This window comes from Panicum virgatum, chromosome 9K, assembly GCF_016808335.1.
Source record: "Panicum virgatum strain AP13 chromosome 9K, P.virgatum_v5, whole genome shotgun sequence".
Taxonomy (NCBI): Eukaryota; Viridiplantae; Streptophyta; class Magnoliopsida; order Poales; family Poaceae; genus Panicum; species Panicum virgatum.
The window spans coordinates 60,219,343-60,236,000 of NC_053144.1; the positions used below are offsets into that span (position 1 = coordinate 60,219,343).

Genomic DNA, 16,658 nt, shown 5'->3' on the forward strand with positions numbered 1-16,658 from the left:
GGATCCGCTGCTTACCTCCACTGTAATTGGGTCACTGCCACGTGGGCCCCACGCGTGCGGGCCCCACGCGCAGTGACTCAACCGCACGGCGGCCAACTGCAGCGGAGCCTCGTCCGTCGAGGAGCACTGCTCTACTCCTGCAGTCCTGCTAGGCTAGGCTAGTAGTAGTAGCGGTCGCGGGGCTGGAAGCCTGGAACTTAAAAGGGTCTCCCGCTCGGCGGCGCACGCGGCCGCGGGGGGCGGCGTCTCCTTCCCCTCCAGTCTCCACTCTCCAGTCTCCACGGCCAGCCGACGACGCGGGCCTGTTTCTACGGTTATCACGCGAGTTTTGCGGCTGGATGGGCCTTTCCTACGTGGCCGATTCACACACAGCTGGGCTACGCGCGTCGGCCCGTAGTGGCCCGCGCATACAGCGCCTGTCTGTATGTACATGGCCGGAGCCCACCTGCTGGTTCCTTTATATTAAGAAATGTTGGAAGCTTTCCCTCAAAAAAAAAAAAGAAATGTTGGAAGCTGGCAGGCGCACCGAATGGTAGGTGTCTAGTTGACAGGATGAACTAAGCATCGGCACTAAAATCTGTACTGAACTGACGATCGATATAGATATGATGATCCATAAAGAAAGGAATGGTACAGCTTGCAGACTAACTGCCTTTGCCAACACTGGAAGAGATAGCTGCAGGTCAAGGAGGTACCTCTTCAGAAATATGCAGGAGGGTTTCAGTGGTTCGTGCGTTCCATTCCTATACCCTAATTTTTTTGGAAAATCTTTGCCTGCAATGAAGTTCTCTGTTGGAAACAAAGAAAAGATTCAGCCCTCTAATAGGGAGTAATGAATTGATTTCGAAGAAAAAGAACGCCCGCTTATAAGACTGAGAGTGGAGGATGACGTGCCATGAAGTGAGTTTGAAATTTTCCAAACTCTGCGCCAGTTCTTCACAAGCGCTTCTGATTAAAAAAAGAAATAGAAGTCCGGGCAAAACAAACCATAGAACTTTAGATGAGGGCCCTGTTTGGTTTTCTTTGCTGGGGAGTACTAGAAGACTTTGACTACTAATTACGGTATTAAAAAAAGTCAATTTACAAAACCAACTCCAGAACACCTGCACTAGGAACCGTGAAGAATCTAAGAAGGCCTTTGACCGTGTGATTAGAGAGTGATTACTGTAGCATCACTGTAACCACTCATCGATTAATTACCGTCATTAGATTCGTCGTGAAAAATTATACCCACTCTTAAAAAAAATTTACAAATAAATTTTATTTAATACTATATGCATGCGAGATTTCTTTCTTGGACTTGTGTGCACTAGGAGTTCCTAGTATGAACCACTGAGGTTAGACCCAGAACGATATTTTATAGGAGAGGACACTGCGCTGGGCTGTACTATACTCGAACACCACAAAAATTGGGCCCATCCCAACCTCTACATCTAGCGCCGACGGCCCGCCTGACGCTATTCGAGCAGTTTGCCAGGGCTTCTGGCTGCCGGAATAATAAAAAAGCTTTAAAAGGAAAAAAGAATAAATAAAGCAAGAAAACAAAAAACGAAAAGACAGAAATTTCCCAACTGTCCTACTAAACCCCTCCCGCCGCCCCCCAACGCGCGCCGCCACCACAGCCCGAGCGACCGCGCCTCCAAATCGATAGGGTTTTTGCTCTCCCCCAGCCCGCCGCCGCCGCCTCCGCCGGCGCCGCCGATCGCAGCAAAAGTGAGGCTCCAGGCGGCGGGAAGCAGCATCAGCAGCAGCAGCAGGCGGGAGAAATGGCGCAGTCGCTGGAGCTGCTGCTGATCCAGTTCCTGATGCCGGACAACGACGCGCGTCGGCAGGCGGAGGAGCAGATCCGGCGGCTGGCGCGCGACCCGCAGGTGGTCCCGGCGCTCGTCCACCACCTCCGCACGGCCAAGACGCCCAACGTGCGCCAGCTCGCCGCCGTGCTACTCCGCAAGAAGATCACCTCCCACTGGCCCAAGCTTCCCCTGGACTCCAAGGCATCCCTCAAGCAAGCCCTCATCGACTCAATCACGCTCGACCACAGGTCCTTTACTTTTTTTTTTCGAGCATAAGTACAACGCAAAGTACAGAGTGAACCCAGCATACCGGGTTGAGAGTACAGAGGAGTCCCAACAAAGGGAAAAGAGAAAAGGGGGGATCTAAAGATGATCAGCTAACCAATTCTTCCAGACGAGCAGCTCAGGTTTGTTATTTGAGTATCGGCACGCCCAGAGGTCAAGATCACGAAGAGTTCGGCGGAGGACGTCTCGGGGGCAGGAGTCGACGTGGTCGAAGATCTTGGCGTTCCGGGCTTTCCAGAGCTGCCAAAGGACGATGAGAACGACGTCCACCCGAAGAACCTCCGGGAGGCTGGTGCCCAAACCAATCAGCCAGGGGGAGCGAAGGTTGCATCCGTGAACGTCAAGGGCCAGTTTATCCCAGACGCTTGTAGCCATAGGGCACGAAACAAAGATGTGCCAATCAGTTTCTAAAGAAGTGGGACACAGCTCACAGAAAGATTCAGACAGAGGCCGGATGGAGCGACGATAGAGATAGTCCCTGGTGTTGAGACGCCCATGGCACAGGAGCCAGGCAAAGAACTTAAGTTTGGTGGGAGACGGACGTGCCAAATAGCCATTGCATCGAGATGGTGGGGCCCCTCGGGACTGAGCAGCTTGTAAGCACCCCCTGAAGTGAAAGGCTCAGGGCGCAGTGATGCAAGGAGGCGAGTGTCGAGTTCATCAGTGAGATGGACATGGGCAAGGCAGTCAGAGAGGACTTGCTGTTCAGCTGCAGCGCTCTGGGTCAGCCGCGCGTGAAGTTGTGTTGAGACCGGCGTGCGCAGCGCATGGTGAACACTGATTTCAGGGTGCGTGCAGTGGGAGAAAAGCACAGGGAAGGTTGCAGCGAGCGGCGAGTTTAAAAGCCAGCGGTCATGCCAGAAGGAGGTAAGCTCCCCGTTACCAACGGTGACAGTGGTGATTGAACGGCAGCGAGAGAGTTCGGACCTAAGAGGTAGGTGTCCTGAGGATCGGAGAGAACAGGAGAGTTTTGAGAGAGAAACCAATCTTTCCACGGCAAGGAGGAGTGGTCGTGTAGCCGGTGGGCAATCTTGAGCAGGAGGCTGTGATTCATATCTTCCAAGTTTTTCAGACCAAGGCCACCATCTTCTTTGGTTTGGCAGACACGTTCCCAAGCAAGGAGGCAGCGTGACCCGTGGCACTTCTCTTCGCCGGTCCAGAGAAAAGCTCTGCGACGCGCGTCTAGACGGTCGACGACAGTTTTGGGGAGCCGAATCGCAGACATGTAGTAGACGGGCAGACTGCCTAGGACGGCATTGACGAGGACAATCCGGCCTCCGGTACCGAGCAGCCTAGCTTTCCAACCTGTTAAGTAACGGTCGAAGGAAGCAACGAGGGGCTGAAAGTCGGAGACGCGTAATTTGTGCGGGGTGAGGGGCAAGCCGAGGTAAGTATGCGGTGTCGTGGTGCTGCAAACCACAGCCGGGTGGCGGAAGGCACCCGCCCTAGCCCAGAGGGTGTATACTCAGGGGGTAGTTAGTCTTAGATCGGTCTCACTCAAGAACACGAGGAACACAGCAGGATTTAGAGTGGTTCGGGCCGCCGGAGCGTAATACCCTACGTCCACTGTGTGTTGTATTGCCTTCCCACGAGAGTGAGAAGGTTGCGAGAGCTTGAGTCAGTCTGGATTGTGGAGATCGTCCTGTGCACAGCGGGCACCTCCCTTTTATATCTCAAGGGGGTGCGTACACGGCTGTTGGATCCCCGACAGGTGGGTCCAACGATGCAATATAAAATAACGGATTGTTCATACATTATGGCGTTGCAGGCAAAGGAGATCTCTCTCTTGGATTCCCTCGCCTGCTCCCGGAGCCCTCCGTCCATCATGTCTTGGCGCTGTCTTGTCGAGACGGAGCCTGACGTAGCTAGTAGCATCGCCTGCCACGCAGCTGAACGGCTGTGTAGGGAGCGGCGTAGGTGGCATGATGGAAAAGTGTCGTGCCGTCGTATCCATTTAACGCGGCAGACGGGCTCTGCGCGGGCGCGGCTCAGGCGGCTGCACTGTGCTCCTTGGTAATACGCGGCGCGCAGCGGGGCCTGACAAAAGGCTGTCTTGTGTACCGCGACGGCAGAGCACGCCTTGTCCATCGCATTAAATGCGGTAGGTGGGCGAGTCTTCCTGCGGAAGACTCGCGCACGATCCCACGTCTCCGGGACACGTGGCGGCTCCGGACCCCTACACGGTGAGGGGAGTCCGGACGGGCGCAGGAGGTCCCGGACCCCTCTGGGGGTCCGAGGCCTCGGCGGTCAGCTCGGAGCTTCCCTTCCGTAGAGACACGTGGCGTCACCGGACCCATCCTCAGGCGGGGAACGGTCCGGGGCCGTTGGCCTGGTGAGGGAAAAGCCTGGCCTGTGGGGCCTGGCTACTCCGTCTTTCCCGCGCAGCTACGGATAACTACGCGGGTCCTGCCTTGCTGTAGTAAGAGTGGGTATCCCTGTTACAGGGTACCGACAGTGGCCCCCGGGCCCACCTTGGGGGAGGTACGAACCCACAGGTGGGGCCACTTCTGCGATTTGGCTCTATATAGCTTGAAGCTCCTTTCCGCAGGGGTCTTGACCGGCTTTGACCACCCATTGGGTTGGTTGCTGCCTCATCACATCGCAACGGCTTACTGACTCACGATCCCCACGCATAGTAGTGGTTCACCTAGTCATGCGCGCGACGCTCGGCATTGTTGCAGCCGGAGTAAACAGAATATTTACCACCGGCGCAGTTCCCGAAAAGCTCGGCCACGCCTGCGATTAATGCGCGCACGTCAGCTCAGCTTCCGCCTCGCTTCACGCGCGCGGGCGGCGGTTCGGATCCCGCCTTTTCACACCTCTGTTGGTTACCCGCTCTCCCTGACAGGTGGGCCTTGGCCCCCTTGCCATGGAATGGGCGGTTAACATTAGGTGCGGACGTCGCTTGGGTTCCAGCGACGGTTCCGGGGCGCGCCGGTTGAGTCAGGCTTTATAATGGGGTGTACCGCATTCCGCGGTTACTTTCCCGCATTCGTCTTCTCCCTTCCAACCTTTGCGCCCCTTTGCCTTCGAGCCCCCTTTGCCCTTTGTTCCCTCGCGCCGGCTGCCTCTCATCTCCACTGAGCAATGGCATCCCTTGTTCACCCCCCGCCGATATCAGACCGAGGGAGAGTTGAACACAGTGCGCCGTCTGCTGGGATGGAGCGCTCAGGAGACCGGCTGGGGGGTGCGAGCAGGCTCGGTTCCCCTTGGCAACCTCCGCGCCGGGGAGTTTGTGCTATTCATCTCGCACATCTCCACTGGCGTGGGACTGCCGATTTCTTCGTTCCTGCTGCTGCTGCTGGAAGACTTCGGCCTCCAACTTCAGCATCTGACGCCGCACTCCCTCCTCCTGACGTCCATCTTCGTGCACCTATGCGAGATGTTCGTGGGAGTTCGGCCCTGCGTCATCCTCTTCCGCTATTTCTTCATTCTGGTGAGATCCGGAAGGAGCAAGGACGAGGTGGGAGGGTACTACTTCCAGGTGAGGAGTGACCTGGCGACTCCTTACATTCCCGGCCTGGCTGGTGGGAAGTGGGAGGAGTGGCGCAGGGATTGGGTGATCGCCACCACCGAAGCCAACGAGCGCCTCACCCTGCCGACCGAGGGGCCCGCCTCCGACAAGGCATCCTGGAGGGCCAAGCCGTCGCTGCAGCCGGAGTTCGACTCCGTACTGGACAAGATCAGGTCGCTGGCAGAGAGCGGCCTCACCTCGTGGCACGTGCTCGGAGACTTCGTGAAGCGCCGGATCGCTCCCCTGAAGCAGCGGCCACGTGCAGCGTGGAACTTCACCGGTCTCAACGACTGCAGCAGGACCCAACGCGGAGAGGGGAGCGACCTGACACAGGAGGCCTTGGAGGTTCTGGTGCGGAACGTGACGGGGGACGCCTTCATCCCGGAGAACCTGATCCTCCCGCAGGGCATAGTCCCCCTCTGCGAGGACTCCGCGAGGGTGGCGGTGCTGGCAACCCTGCCGACTCTGGACGACGGGGGACTGGCCCCACGCCAGACCGGAGGCGACGCGAACCGCGGGCTCCGGATCCCGGGTGCATCCGGGGATCAGGCCACGCTGAGCGCTGCGGGATCCGGCGCCACCATGAAGGGGAAGCAGGCCGCGGCTAGCAGCGCGGCCACAGCCGGCTCCAGCCGGGCACAAGGTAGCTCCGGTGCATCGTCGGGCGACGGAGGCCGGCGCAGGCTACTCCGGGGCGACGGGACCCTGGTCTCGGAGCCCGCCGCGAAGCGCCAGAGGTCTTCTGAGGGCGCGGGCCAGGGTAGCTCCCGGGCTGCCGGCCCCCACGCATCCTCTGGGGCGACTGCACCACCACCATCGCCGCCGCGGAATTCCTCCCGCCGGCAGCAACAGCAGCAGCAGCAGCAGCTGCAGCCGCAAGAGCAGCCCGTGGCACAGTGGATCTCGGCCTGGTGCTTCACCGCTCGTCCTCTGCTGAGCTGGTGGTTTACACCGACGCTGACTGGGCTGGCTGCCCGGACACTCTTCGCTCCACTTCCGGCTACGCCGTCTTCCTGGGTGGCAACCTGGTCTCCTGGTCGTCCAAGCGGCAGCCGGTTGTCTCCCGCTCCAGTGCTGAGGCGGAGTACCGGCCTGTCGCTAACGGCGTGGCGGAGGCGTCTTGGTTACGACAGCTCTTTGCGGAGCTCCACAACCCGCTCGCCAAGAGCACGCTCGTCTACTGCGACAACGTCAGCGCCGTGTATCTCTCCACCAACCCCATCCAACATCAGCGGACGAAGCATGTGGAGATTGACCTGCACTTCGTGCGCGACAGAGTCGCTATCGACAATGTTCGGGTACTCCATGTCCCGACTATCTCCCAGTTTGCTGACATCTTCACCAAGGGACTGCCCTCCTCGACCTCCTCGGAGTTTCGCTCCAGCCTCAACGTAGCCGGTGGCTAGTTGTGGCTGCGGGGGGTATTAGCCCTTTGTACTCTCTTCTTGTCCAGTCTTGAACACCGCTGCGCCGGTTGTTCAGACTGCGGGGGGTGTTGGCTTTCTTGTTGTCCAGTCTTGAACACCGCTGTGCCGGTAGTTCAGACTGCGGGGGGGGGGGGGGGGGGTGTTGGTGTATATTGAGCCCATGTGTATAAAGGCCCATGTATAGGAATATATATACTCACCCTTCTAGGGTTGGAGTAATACATCCATTATTCCCTCCTACAGTCACCATCGACTGGATCTGGTAGGTGCATGTCTCTTATTACAGCCAAAACTAATCAGAGCCTGATGAGATACATAAGAGATCATTGGTTTCATGGAGATCATGGTTGCATCACAACAGTATCATCATGGGGGTGCAAAATGTTGCATGTCAAACATTGTACTCGTCATTTGTTTTTTATCTGCTCTATAATTCTTTGTTCGCTTGTACTTCTTTTAAGCTTAGATTTCTCTCTTTCTTTTCTTATGCAGTCATCCTGTAAGGCGAGCTAGTGCAAATGTCGTGAGCATTATAGCTAAGTATGCAATCCCTGCAGGAGAGTGGCCAGAACTATTACCTTTTCTTTTCCAATGCAGCCAAAGTCCTCAGGAAGATCATAGAGAAGTAAGTCAATTTGGTGAAGTATTCCTACCAAGTAGATGCATATATACAGTATTCACATTGAAAAATAATAAACTATATGTTACTATTTCTTTATATTAGATGAATTTTAAATTTACCTGTAGAAAAATTCTATTTGCAACGTCATTTTCGTTTATTTACTCTAGGTTTCTGAATTTTACCACATTATGTTTTGGTATCCTGATATCATATCAGCGGCATGATGGTTAGCCCTTTCATAATTGCTTGCTGTTTACATTAGTCTCATTGGAAGGAATAAAGGATAAATCTTAGGAGATAGGTAGATGGTATGTACAATGTATACTTTTTTTTTTGCATCTGCTTAAAATCCTCTCTGTTTCCTTCAAACATCCATTATAATTTTGCATGCTGGTTAACAGCACTAACAAATGCTGGAATTCACACTGTTGATGCGCATTGGAAAACTAATTTGACATCATAGCATTTTCTATGTTTGTATTCCTAGACGTTTCTACTTGCTGTTCCCTATCATTCAGACAATGCATTTGTTGATATCAATTATTCTTTTGGGCTTAGTAGTATATACTGGTATAGTGGTATGGGGCAACCATTTTCAAGCCCTGTATTCTTTGGTAATTTTGTTTGTTATTAGTAACATTACAGGAAGTAACTGCTGCATTATCTACGCAGAAAGTAAAGTTCTGACAGCCTTGATGGTTTGCTATCATTTTATTTTTTTGCAGGTGGCTTTGATTCTTTTCAGCTCCCTTACTGAAACTATTGGGGCTACTTTTCAATCTCATCTGAACAATTTGCAACCTATTTTGCTGAAATGTCTGCAAGACGAGTCTAGCTCTCGAGTCAGAATTGCGGCCCTAAAGTATGGCTAAATTTGGTGACCGAAAGCTTATTGCAAATAATATATCTGGCCAAGTTTTGCTGTGGCTAAACAACTTCTTTTTCTCTCTCTGTGCAACAGGGCTGTTGGATCTTTCATAGAATATGTCAATGATGGAGGTGACATTGTAAGTTTTACTCGTCAGGTGTGATTTTCTTAAAGTTTGTCTGTTTGGAGTTAAAAAATGTACCACTTCTATGATTATTCTAATTGGTCCTACTATTTTGAATATTGTTATTTAGATCTGTGTTTTGTTTACAGCAACTGGTTCTACTGTATTTTCCTAGTGTTTGCTAATAATGACGCTCTTTTGCATCTACCATAACATAGGATTTGACTCATTGCTAATCTCTACTACACTAACCTCTTATGCCTATGAACATATTTGCATAACAATTTTTTTTCCCTTGAGATAAGTGCAGTTCCATGAAGCTATTTCGCCCTGTTCATGGTCCGGGTTTTCCAGGTTCGGCTGGGTCCATGACCCAACCTGCGTATTTACTACTTGGTCCAGGTTGGGTTGGTCCTATAAGGTTTAGAACAGGTTTAATTATGTGTTGGGTTAAACTGGTCTGGTGTGGTTCGACGGGTTTGTCACGGGTTGAATTTGCAGCAAACAACAAGGCCGTCAACGGGCCAACTAGATGCTTGCCTCTAGCCTTTGGGCCTGGACGCCTGGTAGATACAGGCCTTTCTGCACATCATTAGCACATTTCCACACAGGTCGCCAGCAAGTGCCGCCGTCGCAAAGAGGAGGCGCCGAGGCGGAGCTCCTGCCGCGCCACCCGCCGAAGCTCGCCTGTGGCCGCTCGCGAGCGTCATCCGGCGAAACTCACCCCGCGGCTCCTGCTGCTTGCTCGGCCAGGTCTTCTACCCAGACTGCTCAACCAAGAGGACAGCAAGGATTTCGTGACCACGGTCTCTTCAGCTATTCAGATCCCCTTTTTCTTTTCTCCTGCTTGATTTTTCTGATTTATGGGTGATGCATCTTGCCGTCAAGAGAAGGATGAGATGGGGAAACAAGAAGCTGTCAATGCATCTTGCTTGATTTTTCTCGCGGACGCAAATGATGCAGGGCTACCTGCATCTTCGCCGCCGCTGTATAGGAAGACGGGTTCGGCGGGTATCATGGTTCAACCCGTTAACCAGCCACCCTGTTCTTTTCTTATCCAGTTTTAGAGCTAAACCGACCCAGCCCGTCGATAGCTCCAACACGACGGGTCTATTCGGGTTGGGTGCGGGCTGGCAACCGGTTTTGCCGAACCGGTGAACAGGGCGAAAGCTATTTATTGTCATACTGCTAGAGAAAGTCAAGCCATATATTTTGAGGAGTTCCTGTACCTGTGATTTTTGTTTGTGTTTCATGTTAACTAATTGTGTAGTTTATTGGAGCTTGGAACAAATTGCATTGGATGATTGAATCTATTATGATGGATCCACATGATATTCTTTCCAAATATGAAATTGTTTTGTTCTACTTACAATGTGACCATGTTTGCTGACTTACTGTACACAAATAGTATTTTCTTAGAGTTTTGTGCACTCATTTTAAATGTCCAAATGTTTGAATCCTCCACTTCCTGCTTGCATAGTGGAATTTGGTTTCGTGCTTAGTCTTGCAGAATATACCATTTGATGCATTACCACTGGCTAATGTTGTGGTCGTGTGTGTACATTATGTAGGTCAAAATGTTTCGGGACTTTGTTCCCAGTATCTTGAATATATCGAGGCAATGTCTTGCTAATGGCGAGGAAGATGTTGCTTCCATTGCATTTGAAATTTTTGACGAACTAATTGAATCTCCAGCGCCACTTCTTGGCGACTCTGTAAGGTCAATTGTGCAATTCTCGCTGGAAGTTTCTGCAAACCAGGATCTGGAAATAAATATAAGGCAGCAGGTTTTGATCAGCACTCAGCATCCTCTAATATGTCTCCATATGATTTGCAGATTACTGACTTGTTACAAATGATTGTTTCAGGCCATCCAGATAATTTCATGGCTTGCAAAGTTTAAAGCATCTTTCTTGAAAAAGCACAAACTGGTTGTACCTATCCTGCAAGTTATGTGCCCTTTGCTTACGGAAACAGCTAATGAAGATGAAGATTCTGATCTAGCAGCTGATCGTTCTGCTGCCGAAGTCATTGATACAATGGCTATCAACTTACCAAGACACGTTCTTGCACCAGTTCTTGAGTTCGCTTCTGTGAGCTTTAATCACATTAATCCGAAGTATCGTGAGGCTGCTGTGACATCACTGGGTGTTATCTCAGAGGGTTGTTGTGAACATTTGAAAGATAAGCTGGAAGATTGTCTGAAAATTGTTTTGGAAGCATTAAAGGATCAAGAGCAAATGGTTAGAGGTGCTGCGTCTTTTGCTCTTGGTCAGTTTGCTGAACACCTGCAACCAGAAATTTTGTCTCATTATGCGAATGTACTTCCATGCATCCTAAATGCTCTTGAAGACCCATCAGATGAAGTTAAGGTATCCTTGAAAAGTAGAGATATTTTCTGTTCAAAATGGGCAGCAACCTTTTCCATGATGCTTTAGCTTCGACAATGAATTTGGAAAATATAAAACATTAATGCATTTGTTCTTGCAGGAGAAATCATATTATGCCCTTGCAGCATTCTGTGAGGACATGGGTGAAGATATCCTGCCATATCTAGATCCCTTGATATGCAAATTGGTTATGTCTTTGCAGAGCAGTCCGCGGAACTTGCAAGAGACATGCATGGTGTGTATAGCAATAAATATTTTGAATGAGTGATAAGTCTTTGGAAAGATGATACCCCCCCCCCCCCCCCCAATAAATAAATAAATGAATAAAATCATCTTTCATTTTGACAATGATGATATTTTCTGCAGTCTGCAATTGGCTCTGTGGCTGCTGCTGCAGAGAAGGCTTTTACCCCATACGCAGAAAAGGTCCTTGAAATGATGAAAGGTTTTATGGTGCTCACTAGTGATGAAGATTTGTGTGCAAGAGCTAGGGCTACCGAGGTTGTTGGGATAGTAGCCATGGCAGTTGGCAGAGCAAGAGTTGAAGCGATACTGCCCCCCTTCATCGAGGCTGCTATTTCTGTGAGTTGTAGTTACAGTACCTTCAGACACTTTTACAGTGTTTAGTCCAACTCATTATGCTCTTCATACATGCAGGGTTTTGGATTGGATTACAGTGAACTTAGAGAATATACTCATGGTTTTTTTAGCAACGTTGCTGAGATTTTGGGTGATAGTTTTACACAGGTAATAAGGGGAACTTTTTTTAGCCAATAAAGGGACTTTAAGTTTTATTCAATTTCTGAGTGATGTTTATGTTTATCGAAATGAATTGTTGTGCATTGCAGTATCTTCCTCATGTTGTACCTCTCGTATTTTCTTCCTGCAACTTGGATGATGGTTCTGCTGTGGACATTGATGATGCTGATAGTGTTGACAATGGATTTGGCGGTGTTTCCTCTGATGATGATGCTAATGATGAGCCAAGAGTTAGAAATATCAGTGTGCGGACTGGGGTATTAGATGAGAAAGCTGCTGCAACACAGGCTATTGGTTTTTTTGCACTACACACGAAGAGTGCCTATGCTCCGTATCCTTGAAAAAGTGCTAACGTAATGCTCCAGTCACAGTTTCACCTTTCAAAACTTCCTTAACGGACACTAGGTATCTCGAGGAGTCACTGAAGATTTTAATCAGGCACAGTGGGTATTTCCACGAAGATCTGAGGCTCCAGGCAGTCATTTCTCTAAAACGTAATTTATTCCCTACTTCTCCTAGATGCATTTTTCACTGGGCCTTTGTTTCCTTTGTTCTGTACTGTCAACATTGTGGAAATTTCATTGTCAGGCTGAGTGATTCATCAAAAATAAATTGTGGTTGCTTTAACTATAACTGTAAGAAAACAAATAGCTGTAAAAGTATAGCGAAATATATCAAAAAATCATGTGAAGAAGCCTTTTAAATGATGTATTTTTATGGTCTGTGTAGCGAGGTTTCCTTTAAGGTCTGACAGAAAGATCATTTCAGATTGAAACTCCGAAGTTAATAAAACATTAGGTACGCTCACAGGTTCACCCAATGATAGTGTAATCCTAGGCTTACACAGTAGAGGTATTACTATAGGTAGGGACCAAATATTTTATGATAGAATGCAGAATGGTATGTTGTTAATCGACTTGATTACTTCATGATCTATCATTAATATGGGCAACTGTACTTTTTAACACATTCTTGGTTTATGCTTTTTTTGGAGTGATCCATAAAATATGTGATTGTACTCCCTCCATTCACTTTTGACAGCTATATTTCACCTTGACACACTGACCAAAGAAAATAACTTTACTTATCATATAATAAATGCAACACAGACTTTTTTGTTGGTCCTCCAATGATTTAACTGGAAACTCCTCGTTACTAGTGCTATTTATTGCCACAGCACATGCCAATAGCAAATATTGCTATCATTTATGAACATTTGAGTTTTTGAAATGTATAGCTATCAAAAGTGAATGGTGGGAGTATGATTTTATTTGTAGTTACAGTGTTATCCCTTCTTGCAGATATCCTAACTGCAGTTAGGGCAATACCTCCTACACATGCTGTAAGTATTCTGTTTTGCTAAATATTCGTATGCCACATCCTTCACCCCTTCCATCAACTTAAATATGATTGTTGTAAATAAAACATTACAATTCTGATGGAAAATATGTTCTTTGTACCATGCAGGATGTACAAGAGAAACAGAAGGATGTCCTTGGTAAATGCAGGATATAAATATCACCACATTTTAAGTTCATCTGTCCTGTGAGATATCAAACAACCATGCTGTGTTTGCTTTTCCAGATACGGTTCTGAACATCTATATTAAGACCATGACAGAGGATGATGACAAAGAGGTTGTTGCACAAGCTTGCATGAGTGTAGCAGACATTGTGAAGAACTGTGGTTTTGCTGCAATTGAACCTTGTAAGATGCACCTGTCCTGTACTAGTTTGACTCAAAATACTAGGCTTTGTTGTTAAAAAGTATGCTTCTGTGCTTTGTTTCAGATATACTAAGGCTTGCTGAGGCGACACTCATTCTTTTGCGTCAAGAATCAAGTTGTCAGCAAGTAGAGTCGGATGGTGAGGATGATGGCGACATTGATCATGATGAAGTCCTCATGGATGCAGTTTCAGATCTATTGCCAGCTTTTGCAAAAGTGATGGGTTCTTATTTTGATCTTATCTTTGCAAAATTGTTTGATCCATTGATGAAATTTGCTGTATGTTACTATCCCCCTTCTTTATGCACACATGCTCCATATTCCCATTTGTTAAATATTATTAATTAAGTTTGAAATTTGAAACTATTTCCTGGAATAATTGCAGAAATCTCCCCATCCTCCCCAAGATAAGACTATGGTTGTTGCAACCTTAGCTGAGGTCGCTCAGGAAATGGGTTCTCCAATTTCTGCTTATGTTGATGTACGTTTCTAGCATTCTTGACATTTGTACAAACTTTGTCATTTCAATGACCCTATTCATGCTTCTTCATTTTGATTTTTCTTCAGAAAATAATGCCTTTGGTGTTGAAAGAGCTTGCATCATCTGATGCTACTAATAGAAGAAATGCTGCTTTCTGTGTTGGTGAGATTTGCAAGAATGGGGGTGCTGCAGCACTAAAGTATGTATAAAGTTATGCTAGAATTATCATATTTCATGTCTTGCCTTTAAGCACCTGACTGTCTTTGGACACTTATGCCTTGCACTTTCCTAGTATGAAGAATACTCTTGGTATAATGCGTATTACTGCATTTAAAAGAAGACATGGTGTGCACTATGGTTTTCTTATGTTCGGAAAAGCTAGCTAATGAAAAAGTATTATACTAATTTAATTGATTAAATCCAACAATTTTCTTATAGAACTGATGGGAAGGCGGTATCATGTTCACTGTATCCATATTGAAAAAGCACTATGTCAGTAAGTGAGCAGTTGATTAGAATTATTGTTGCCTCTAATACTTCTCAATTGCCATAGTATCTGAATTATGAATAGGCTGACCCATAGGTTGTTCTAGGTTCCCTGTCATGACTGAAGCCTAGCAGTAACGATGATGTGGCAAGACTCTTTCAAAGTTCTTGTCAAAAAGACCAATAGATCAAACCAATTTTTTCCCTCTAGATAATAGCTGCTAAGAGTTTGTTGATAAAGTAGAACACTGTTTATAGATGTAAAGTACTCTCAAATACTAAACTGTAGGAAGAGGGCAACTAAGAATCGCTAGACTTGGTTGGTGCTGTTCCGTTTTATAGCCACGAATAAGTTACTTAATATCTCAGATTGCTAGAATCCAGGGAAACCTGAAGAGTTAACATTCCATCATATAAATTTATCACTCACTAGTTATTGTTCATCTTTATTCAGGTACTATGGGGATATACTTCGTTCTCTGCATAATCTGTTTAGTAACTCAGAATCAGATGATGCAGTAAGAGATAATGCTGCTGGTGCTATTGCTAGGATGATAATGGTGCAGCCTCAGTCAATTCCTCTCAACCAGGTTCGTATGACATTTTAGCTGGTATGTTTGGAGATCTCTCTGTTTCAGATTTTAGGAGTGTAATGAGCACTTGGTTTCATTCTTATAGGTTCTTCCAGTATTTATCAAAGCTTTGCCACTAAAAGAAGATCATGAAGAATCAATGTCTGTCTATAGTTGCATCTGCAGTTTATTACTATCATCGCATCCCCAGGTGATTCTCACACCAGATATCTATTATCAGTTTTTATTCATGGGCTGAACCTAACTTTGTTACTGTTGCAGATCCTTCCTCTTGTGCCTGATGTGATACATGTCTTTGCCCAAGTGGTGGTATCCCCAGACGAGAGTGATGAAGTCAAAACAAATATTGGCAAGGCTGTATCTCACTTGATATCTGTCTACGGCCAGCAAATGCAGCCTATACTGAGTGCACTGCCACCAGCTCATGCAAACGCATTGGCAGCATTTGCCAGTAGAAGATGATCACTGAGAAGCAACTTTTCTTCAGTTCTTTGTTCTGTTGGATTGTTTTGGCTGTCAAATGATTGCCATTTTCTCAAGGCCATCATTTGTCGATTCTGGTTAGATGGATCAAACCAGATGGGATGTCTGCATCGGACATGGGTGCGAGTGAGTAGAATTCTTGTTTTCCTTTTTGGTGTTATTAGTGGTGCTCATTGGAGCTGTGTGCGCGGTTGATGGTGCTATCCTTGGCCAACAGCGCATTTGCCGAGTCTGCCTGTTTTCAGGTTCCGGTTTTGGTTGTTTGTTAGCTTGGTTTCATAATTCTTTTACCGGGCTGTGCGATTCATTGATTACTGTTGTATATAGAACAGAGTATTTTATATAGAATATATGGCCTTTTGGAACTTTATGTGTAGGAAATTTTGTATACTAGATACTGCTCATACCACTTTTGTGATTATTCGTCCGGATTACATAGCCTTGTCGTGCCCAAGTTGGGAAAAAAAAGGCGCCTCTTTTGCCGCGAATAGAAAACTAATGTGACCGACCAAAGAAATCAAAAGAATCAAAGCTTGTGCAAAGCTAAAGCGATTAGCCGGTGTAGCGTGTGAGCAGCGTGGCCATGCGCCCGTCGTCGATCCGTAGTGCAGCTGCGCAATGCCGGTTTGGGAAACTTTTGTTTCTTCTTGACTAAGGATTAGGCCGCGACGGGAACCGGAGCATCGCACCGGTCGCCGTCCCCCTCCCTCGTCCGTGCTCCACGAACCATCAGCAGCTGGGTGCTCTGCTTCCTTTGGATTAAGGCCGGCCCGTCGATCAGCAGAAGCCCGATCCAGTGGTAAAGCTCGCGATCGATCGGTGATCCCAATCAATCACTGGACCGATTCGTCCTTTCCTGCCTGCTCGCTCACCCCTGCCTTTTGGCCACGATTTGCAGCTGGCTCACACTAATCAGCTTTTCGTTTTTCCAGAAAGCAGACTCTGGTCAGTGGTCACCGCCAAGAATGGCCCCGTACGTCCATGCGCGGGGCTCCAGTGTAGCTGAAGCCGCTCAGGCACTCACCGGCCACCGCCGGCGACAGCGTGCCCCGCACCGATCTCGAGCGTGATCGGGCGGCGGCGGCGCGCGGCCAACCCCGGGTTGAC

General features: G+C 48.3%; 1 protein-coding gene across 6 annotated transcripts; it reads left to right on the top strand.

The window, feature by feature from the left end:
- Positions 1-1,558: 1,558 nt before the first annotated feature.
- Positions 1,559-15,932, top strand: LOC120652941 (importin-4-like). Of its 6 annotated transcripts, none has more exons than XM_039930900.1 (20): positions 1,559-2,041; positions 7,512-7,644; positions 8,367-8,503; positions 8,603-8,648; positions 10,205-10,420; positions 10,502-11,005; positions 11,124-11,258; positions 11,390-11,605; positions 11,681-11,770; positions 11,872-12,113; positions 12,188-12,276; positions 13,084-13,124; positions 13,250-13,280; positions 13,367-13,489; positions 13,573-13,787; positions 13,894-13,989; positions 14,076-14,188; positions 14,930-15,065; positions 15,154-15,258; positions 15,330-15,921. In XM_039930900.1, the coding sequence occupies exons 1-20, from the start codon at positions 1,767-1,769 to the stop codon at positions 15,528-15,530; spliced, it is 3,144 nt and encodes a 1,047-aa protein (XP_039786834.1). In that variant the 5' UTR covers positions 1,559-1,766; the 3' UTR covers positions 15,531-15,921. The 6 variants fall into 6 exon arrangements, with proteins under 6 accessions (XP_039786834.1, XP_039786837.1, XP_039786833.1 ...); XM_039930899.1 differs by having other exon boundaries at positions 1,614-2,041; positions 8,603-8,666; positions 15,330-15,932; XM_039930901.1 differs by lacking the exon at positions 1,559-2,041 and adding an exon at positions 7,241-7,419 and having other exon boundaries at positions 8,603-8,666; positions 15,330-15,932.
- Positions 15,933-16,658: the final 726 nt, after the last annotated feature.

Coding starts and splice junctions, on each gene's coding strand:
- LOC120652941 (XM_039930899.1), top strand. CDS start 1,767: ATGGCGCAGTCGCTGGAGCTGCTGCTGATCCAGTTCCTGATGCCGGAC. Junction 8,504..8,602: donor GTCAGAATTGCGGCCCTAAA/GTATGGCTAAAT, acceptor TCTGTGCAACAG/GGCTGTTGGATCTTTCATAG. Junction 15,259..15,329: donor TACTATCATCGCATCCCCAG/GTGATTCTCACA, acceptor TTACTGTTGCAG/ATCCTTCCTCTTGTGCCTGA.